General features: G+C 28.1%; 1 protein-coding gene across 1 annotated transcript; it reads right to left on the reverse strand.

Moving 5' to 3' along the window:
- Nucleotides 1-5,677: 5,677 nt before the first annotated feature.
- LOC130968874 (rac-like GTP-binding protein RAC13) lies at nucleotides 5,678-7,671 on the reverse strand. Its single transcript, XM_057894350.1, has 7 exons — nucleotides 7,442-7,671; nucleotides 7,244-7,331; nucleotides 6,679-6,788; nucleotides 6,528-6,591; nucleotides 6,299-6,363; nucleotides 6,135-6,200; nucleotides 5,678-6,066 (listed from the first exon to the last, which is right to left on the reverse strand). Exons 1-7 carry the CDS (start codon nucleotides 7,538-7,540, stop codon nucleotides 5,968-5,970), a joined length of 591 nt encoding a protein of 196 aa, XP_057750333.1. The 5' UTR covers nucleotides 7,541-7,671; the 3' UTR covers nucleotides 5,678-5,967.
- Between the last annotated feature and the right edge of the window lie 1,159 nt (nucleotides 7,672-8,830).

Raw genomic sequence — 8,830 nt, forward strand, 5'->3', positions numbered from 1 at the left:
AATAGGATTTGCATATATTATATGATGAATGCTATAGTGCATAAGACATGATGCTTAATTTATTAAAAAAGTAAAAAAAATAATATTTAATAAATTTTAAATATTTTACTTTTATTTTATATATTTTATTTTTTACTTATAAAAATAAGTTAAACAATTTAGACACAACAATAAAAAGTATTATAGAATCCACCATATTATATTTGGGGGCTAACAATCTGATTGAAGAGTTGTAGTGTTCTATTGTTATTAAAGTTCTTTGTAAAAATTAAGAGTTAATCAAATTAAAATTTAAATTATCAACATTTTCACTTCATAACGTATCCATTTTTAAACAAAAAGATGAAAATAGTGTACGAGAAGAAGAATTTTTCATCTTCAAATCAAGTCTTAAGATGGATTAAAATCAAAGAGGTTTGAGTTGAAGTAAATTACAATGTTCAGAATCGTATTTTGGCAAGGATATAAGTAAAACAAATATAAAAGTATATAACTAAAATCACCTGAGCAAAAAGTTAAGAAAGTTACATAGACTTGTGTAGCTATATCATCAATCAATTAAAAAAGTTAGGATGTTTCATAGCTGACTAAGACGTTTGATTATATTATTACACCAAAGTACTGAGAATTCTTTTATTTTGTCTTTATAAGAGATTCAGTGAATAATATGACGTGATGATATCCACTTTGAATATGAGGAGGAGGAGGTGGAGAGGATGAATGGTTAATCAGCCATGGAAGGTATTGTCTTTATTTCATGGAAAAGAAGAATTTATGATCCAACGTTGTGATTCAGCTGTCAGTGCTTCAGAGAATGACCACACAATATAATGTGTTGTTTGGAAGATACATACATAAATATAAATATATAAATATATATATATACAGCTAGCTAGGTTTGCTAGGTAATTGAGGCCCTATACTCTATATGCAAAATGTGGCACCCAAACACGTCAATAACAAAACAAGGAATCCGCCATACACATTAACTGTTTCTTTTTGTCTTCTTACTAATAATCATCCAACTTTCAATTTGGAAAAGAAATGTTCAACTTTTCTTTTTGTACTTGCCAATTATCCACTTAACATTTCCCTTAATTAAATGGGACTTTCATAATTCCTTAACAAAGATTAATTATATTAATTAAACACATGAAGAGTACACAGTACCCGAAGACAAATATTTGTTAATACATTCTGACGACATACTGTATGTGTTTCAAAAGGGGACCATGATGCATGGACATCTAATAATAACTTAAAATGATCTCTCTTGAATAAGGCAAAATAAAAATTCAACTACAATAATAACCCATCAAACAAATTTCCCATAGAGACTTATTAATTGGTTAGTATAGTTTATATTATATATTTATATATCTATACAAGGCTATGAAAATGCAAAACGTGCATTAGCAATAACAATTTATTTTGTTAATAAAAATGTATAAGTGTGTGGTAGTAGCTGACAGGGGCTTAATCCTCTGGCTACCCACCACCACCTTAATATTTATTGCTATTTTCCCTTTCTAATCATGTTTTTCTTTTTTCTGTTCCGACCATTTTGTCTGCACCAAAAATGAGAGGGAAAATGGAGCAAGTAGTGTCTCAATTGCATGGACCACTCTCCTTGTAGCCCCTTCTTTTTTCTCTGTCAAGTCATTGTGATGACTCCGAGTGATGGGAGATAGAGCTGCGTTAAAAGTAGGGTTTCTGTATATAGTTTACTATTGGTTGGGAGAACCATGATTATAGTCTCCCACTCTTACATTCACATCCCATCCCATTACACACATACAACTTTCTAAATCATTGTGATGCAATTTCTAAAAACAAATTACCAATACTATACAAAATTATACTTCTCTTTGGATATATCTATAAAAAACAACAACATAGTAATGCTTAACCTTCTAATGGCTTTGAACTTGATAAAATGATATCAAATTAAATATTTACTAGCATAGTATACGTAGCATCTATATTTTTATTTTATTATATTTAAAATTTTAGATCGATGAGTTCAGCATGAAACAATCTATACTAAATTTATTAAATACTCAACATATAAACACTTAAAAATATTTACATTAAGAAAGTCCCCATAACTGTAGACAAAGAGAAATCAAAGATGGCTAACATTTTTTTCAAATTTTTATCTTACATTTAAACTAAATTAGCCAACTCTTTTAAAATTTAGTCTCTAAGGTTGCTTCTTATATTTTGTTTGGTAATAAACAATAATAAATTATAAAAGTTTAATTTATTTTTATATTTAAAAAATTTAAAAATAAAAATATAATAATAAAAAATAAAATTATAAAAAATTAACAAAAAAATAAAAAAATAAAAAATAAGTGGTATTTTTTATTATAATCTCTTTGTTATTCCTATTAGAATAAATACAAAATATCACAGTATCTCTACATACCTCATCATCTTATCATCTGTCAAATACAATTTTGTGTCTTAATATTCATATGACAGTGTCACATACAGGGTAACATTTTTCAAACTTGAATCTACAAACCGTTGTTATAAGATCCATACATTTGGAACCTACATAGCACATGTGCTAGTTAACCTAGTTAGAAATAGTATCTGTTAATGTAATTAATCCTGAAAATTAAAGATGATGAGATGAGTGACTGTGCGTGGTAGGAAGCAAGAGTTGCGGAAATTAACAAGAATCAGTAAATGCTAACATGCATGCAGTAAATACTCAACATGCTGAGATTGAATGCTTTTAATTTTGGTGCACATGGTATACCGCAACTACATACATATATGGGGTTGTTGCCATTGCTGCCATGCGAGGGGAACCAAAACCGTGTTTATAGTTTATACTAATACTAATATTATATATACTACATTTCCTCTGGGCACAGAAAATTTTGAGTTAAGAGACAGAAAGTTGTGCCACCCCATTGGTGGTGTAGCCATTTATTTTCATCATGCATTACTTCAAAGAGATCCCTCATGGAAACATGTATGTATGTCTTTGTTGTCCAACACTATGTACTAATAACCCCTTAATTCAATCCAATCCACGACCACCTTCACTGATTTTTGTTCATGTTCCTGCACCCTCCTTTTTAAGCAATTAATTTGAGTTTGGGAGCGTTGGGGGATTCTTTCATTAATTCTATGTTTATGGAGATTCTTTTCTTATTTAATACGCATGCCATGTTCATCTTATCTATCTTCTCATAAATTTTATTTTTATATTATTTAGAAAAATAATTAAGGTTGGAAAAATTGATGTTAATCTTTTCTAAGATTAGACATTTTAATATATTATTATGAACTATTTTTTAGTAACTAAGCATTTAATTAGATATGCATAAATAATTTTATTTTTAATAATAAAATATACAAATTGCATTTGAAGAAGAAAAAAAGAAATAGAAGAAGGAAAATATCCGTGAATATTCTTTTATTTACAAGAATAGAAAAAAAAAAGAAATTATAATATGTTTTTGCCATTTTTTAATTTCCCTTTATTTTTTATTTTGATAAAATTAACCGTGTAAAGAAAGTGCATATGGAGAGTAAAAGATAAGAGTTAAATAGTAATTATTTTGTTCTTTAAAAAATTATATACTACTTATACAATTTGTGCTTACCTTATCTAAAAAACTAGAAAGAAAAGGATGAATCTCACCATTTATATTTATGTTAAGTAGTTAAAAATTTAGGCAATGAGTTATAACTTATATAGTATAGTCTTCTCATACTCATCTAAAAAATTGCAGAGTCGAATTTCTTTATTTTTAATAAAAAAATAGTTTAAAATTTAGATATATAAAAAAATATTATTAATTTTAAAAAAAATTTTGAAAGCTAATAATTTTTAATATTTTTGTTATTGTTTAACTAATATAACCATTAAATTATCTTTAATAAATAAATTAAATTTTATTATTTTATAAATTATAAAAATATAAATATAAATAATATTAATTTATATATGTTAATTTTAATAAATAAAAATATAAATTATATATTTTTTATAAATAAATTTTTATAATATAAATATAAATTATTATTAATTAAATATTAATACAAATAATAATATTTATTAGTCATGTAATATTATTACTCTTGTTTTTATTCTTACTGTTTCCAAGTTTTCTTGATAAAGCGGATGAGCATCACACTCAGCAACAATTTCATCACTTATGACTCGTACTGGCCACTCCCTTCCAGATTCGGTTGACAAAGAGATGTCCTTCCATGTAGTACAAATCTAGACTTTGGTTTCAAGCAAAAAATCTTTGGTTTGGATTCTAAGGGAAAATAGTGGGATTGGGCCTTAATAAACATATCTCATATCTCATCATAACTTATAGTAAATGTTATTGGTGCATTTTATTCACGCTTAAAACAAATGTTATTGGTGCATAATTTCAATTTTATGTAGACCCAAACAAATGCTCCACTCAAGCCTAACACTTTCGCTAGTATATTGAGTGTGTAAACAAAAACTTCAGAATTTTTTTTGAAATAAATTAAAATAATTATTTATTTTCTAAAATAAATTAAAACATCTTTATATCTTTAAAACTTCAGATTTATGTATATAAAGATGTTTTAATTTGTTTTAGAAAATAAATAATTATTTTAATTTATTTCAAAATAAATCCTCTAAATGTTTTATAATTTTTTATTTATATTTAACATATAATTATAAAATATATGGTTATAGATATTTTTATGAAGTATATTAAATGGCTATTAGAATTTATATTTTTTATCATCAATTAATCATTAATATTTAAAAATATAGACTAAAATATATTATTAAATTACTAAATTAAAAATAATTGAATTGATAACTAAAAATAATTATTAAAAATAATAAATTCTAATATTTTTCTAATATTTTTTTATTTTTTATTCATGAATTGTGACTAATTCAGTTTGTTTCTTTAGTTTTTTTTATGCTTTTTGGGATACTCTATGTGAATTTTCAACTCAGTTACCAAGATTAAGTTCAAAGGCCTCATAAATTGGGTCAGAAAGTACCTATTGATGGAGGCTAATCCTTCTTTTAATTTTGATTTGACTAAGAAGGTTAGAAGGGTAACATTTAGATTAATAACGGTTGAGACAAAATAAAAAAATCCGTTTAAACAGCTTAAAATTATCTTATTTATTATTCATTAATTATTGCTAAAATAATTATACAATTTTAGATTTAATATAAAAATGTTATAGATATAAAATTATGGACGTTATATTATATAAAGTAATTTTAAATATTATCTACCTAACATTCTTCTGAAGACTAACATAATAGGATTAAAATCTTATGATGTTATTCTATGCAAATATGTCCAAAGCATAAATTTATTTTGAACACTTTAATTTTTTTAAAATGACAAAGACACGATCCGATGATTTAAGGCCAGAAACACATTGCTGGCAGAAAGAACGAGTCGACCAATATATATCAATAGCAAACTAATCGACCTAACCCAAAATCCTAACTACGAATCTTTTAACTGCAATAACTTAAGGGCCAACTTAAATACATGTTATTGGAGCCACAATTACATACTGTTGAAAATACTAACGATTTCACACTTCTTTTTTAACAAATATCGGACAGATTTCAGATATTATATTATAATTATGATGATCTAACATGTTTATTTGAAAGAAACAGGGTAAAAAGTAAAAAGTAGAAACAAAAAATTATCAATTGCAAAAGTGGATACTCCACTTTCAAAATCCAAATATTGGACCTATGCAATATTACAGAGGAACCAAAATTGGAGAAAAAAGAAAATAATTAATTCAACAATGCAGTACTAAATTTCATTTGCCAGACTTAAAAAGAAGCCTAATGTTCTTCACAGCAATAATGTAAAAGAATAAAAAACACTAAAGCTTAGTGTTTTCGATTCTGTTATATTAATGATTTTGGAAATATAATAAGAACAACTGAATAAGAAATACTACTTAGAAGAAAAAACAAGTCCTTCTCTTGCGTGGTTTTTTCTTTGGTTTTTGTGGTCTCAGTGCAACTTTTATTGCAGAGTCAAAAACTATCTTCACATTCTGCAACATGAAGAAAAAAGGGGTGAGAATTATGGCTACCTTAAATTCAATTAAGTTGTAACATTTACCTGCTGTGTTTTAGAACTGCACTCTATGTAGGTGATTGCACCAATCATCTTCTTCAATTCTTCACCCTGCAGAGTGCACACCACAAGCATTGTCAACGCCATTATCCATACAGAAAAATTCAAGCTCTTAATGCAGGCATATATATATGTTATTTGGGACATGCCTGAGCAGTTGTTATTCTTGTAGCTCCAGGATGATCAACGAAAAATTGCTTGTCTTCCCTCAAATCTGTGTATGCAGACGAGTTAAATTGGCAAAAGTTAATTGAAGCAGAATTATAGTAATGCACAATGAGAGAGTGATAACTAACATGATAAATATTGAGAAATGAGAATATGAACAAGATTGTCTCTTATGATTTTAATACTACTTCTATGGAATTTTGATCTTACCCAGTTTTGTTCCAACCAGCACAATAGGCACATTTGGAGCATAATGTCTCAGTTCAGGTATCCACTGTATAGAAAAAAAGACTTAAAAATGTTGCAGATTAAAAAAGCATAACCTGAATTGCATAATAAGGATTTGAGGAAAAGAAAAAACCTTTTTGGAAATGTTCTCATAACTGGCTTTACTGATTAAAGAAAAGCATAATAAAAACACATCAGCTCCTCTGTAGCTTAAGGGCCTTAGCCTGTTGTAATCTTCCTGTCCTGTTATTCACTCAAACTCATAAGCTAACAAAAACAACAAACCCACAATCTTGATTCTTCTTCATCACCAAAAACATGAAGGACAACATCGTACTTAGTATTTAGAGTAAAGTGACAAATAAATCCTTGATAATTTACATTTCTAATAGATTAGTCTCTAAAAAAAATATCAATAAAGTTCTCTAATAAGATAACAAACGTGGACAAGTTCAAATTTAGACCATTTATCTTAATCATAGGGGCTAATTTGAAAGTAGTGTGTCCATTTATTTGTCAATTTACTCTAGCATTTATTAAACTCAATTCCAACTGTTTGAATATATGTGACAAATTTATCATTTGGTATAATACAAAGTAGACTAATATGTCTTTTAACTAAGATCGAAGGCTTAGTCTCAAGAAAATTAAGCTCTCCAAAATTTAAATGTTAAAGTATTGCATATATCTGTTCAAACCTGCAGTATCCCATAAACCAACATTGACAGTACTACCATCCACCACCACATTAGCACTGAAGTTGTCAAACACTGTTGGAACATAATCCTATGAAATAATCAGCAAAGGAAGAAAAACAATATTAGCATAACCATGATTCACATTCTTCAATTTCTAATGCATAACTAGAAAAATTAAGATGATAATTAAAAACTCACGGTGGGAAAGGTATTGCTTGTATAGGATATAAGCATGCATGTCTTTCCAACTGCACCATCTCCAACAGTGACACACTTGATAAATCTGGCCGTACTCATTCTAACCTTATTAACTGAGAAATTTGTGAAGAAGATTGAAGTTGAAACAATGAAAGAACGTGGAAGGAATGGGGTGGATTATATGGAGGTTAACAACCTAGGAGGAAAGTCTGTTACAAACCAACTTTAGTTGTGGCCCAACAAATTGGTTGAAATTTATAATGATTGCAGTGTAAAGCATTTTCTTTTTCTTGAAGTGCAAGGACAAGACTAAGAGAGGGTAATAACAAAAGTAGGTGGTAGTGCTGGTGTTAGTTGGTTAAGTGTGGGAGAAGGGAGGGAAGGAATGATGATAAAGCAAGGGTTTTGCTTAATTAACCAATGCAATATGATGAAATCAAAGAACAAAACTATTGTATCCATGTCATGATGCAAATAATGTCAAAAAAGTTTGTTGTCACCTACATATTTGGGGGGTGCCTTCGTTTCTAATTATACTTCTAAAAGAAAATTCAAAATATTTATCAATATATGAGCCTTGGTTATGAACAAAACATGGAAAATATATCAACCATGGATTATTAATAATTTTGTAATCGACTATTTTACTTATACAGTTATACATTAAAATCCACCACTAAAATGCACATTGTTGTAAATGTTTTGGTAATCGTTATATATATATATATATATATATATATATATATATATATATATATTATAGAGCAATGCTAGGGGGTCAGCAATTTTTGTGATTGTTAGCCATCAACTAGCCATCAATGATGATTGGATGGTGTGAGATTGGTGTGAAATTTCATCCAATGGCTCACCTTCCTCTGCTGGTTACATGCTGGCCAAAATTCAATAAAACTGCTGGCCCCTAGACTTTTCCTATATTATAGATATATATATATATATATATATATATACTATAAATGATTAGACGGGCAGAAGCCCAAAAAGAAAACAAAAATGGAGAAAATTTTTTTGTTCATGGAATGGAGAAGTCTTATGTATAAAATCCCGGTAAATGTGTTGGAGTCCCATTGACCATGGAAGCTTGACTGCTTGAGGAAGAAATTGATGGGGCAAATTTCAGCGTTTTTTTCCCTCTCTTTTTTGTCTTGGGAATTTTTCAGTCCTTGAAGAATAACTTTTAGCTATTCTGCTTACGAAAAAATCATTTTTAGCTCTTCTATTTTGCATGGCCCATTGGGCCTTACCGATTCTGAAGACAGCGTTTTTTCTTTTTCTGGTTAGATTGAAGGCATTACCCGTATTCCAAGGTAGTGTGGTCTATGTCTCTGTGATTAGGGTTCTTTATGCTTTTGGAGTCTGAAAATATTTTTG

Source organism: Arachis stenosperma, chromosome 3 (genome assembly GCF_014773155.1).
Source record: "Arachis stenosperma cultivar V10309 chromosome 3, arast.V10309.gnm1.PFL2, whole genome shotgun sequence".
NCBI classification, from domain to species: Eukaryota; Viridiplantae; Streptophyta; class Magnoliopsida; order Fabales; family Fabaceae; genus Arachis; species Arachis stenosperma.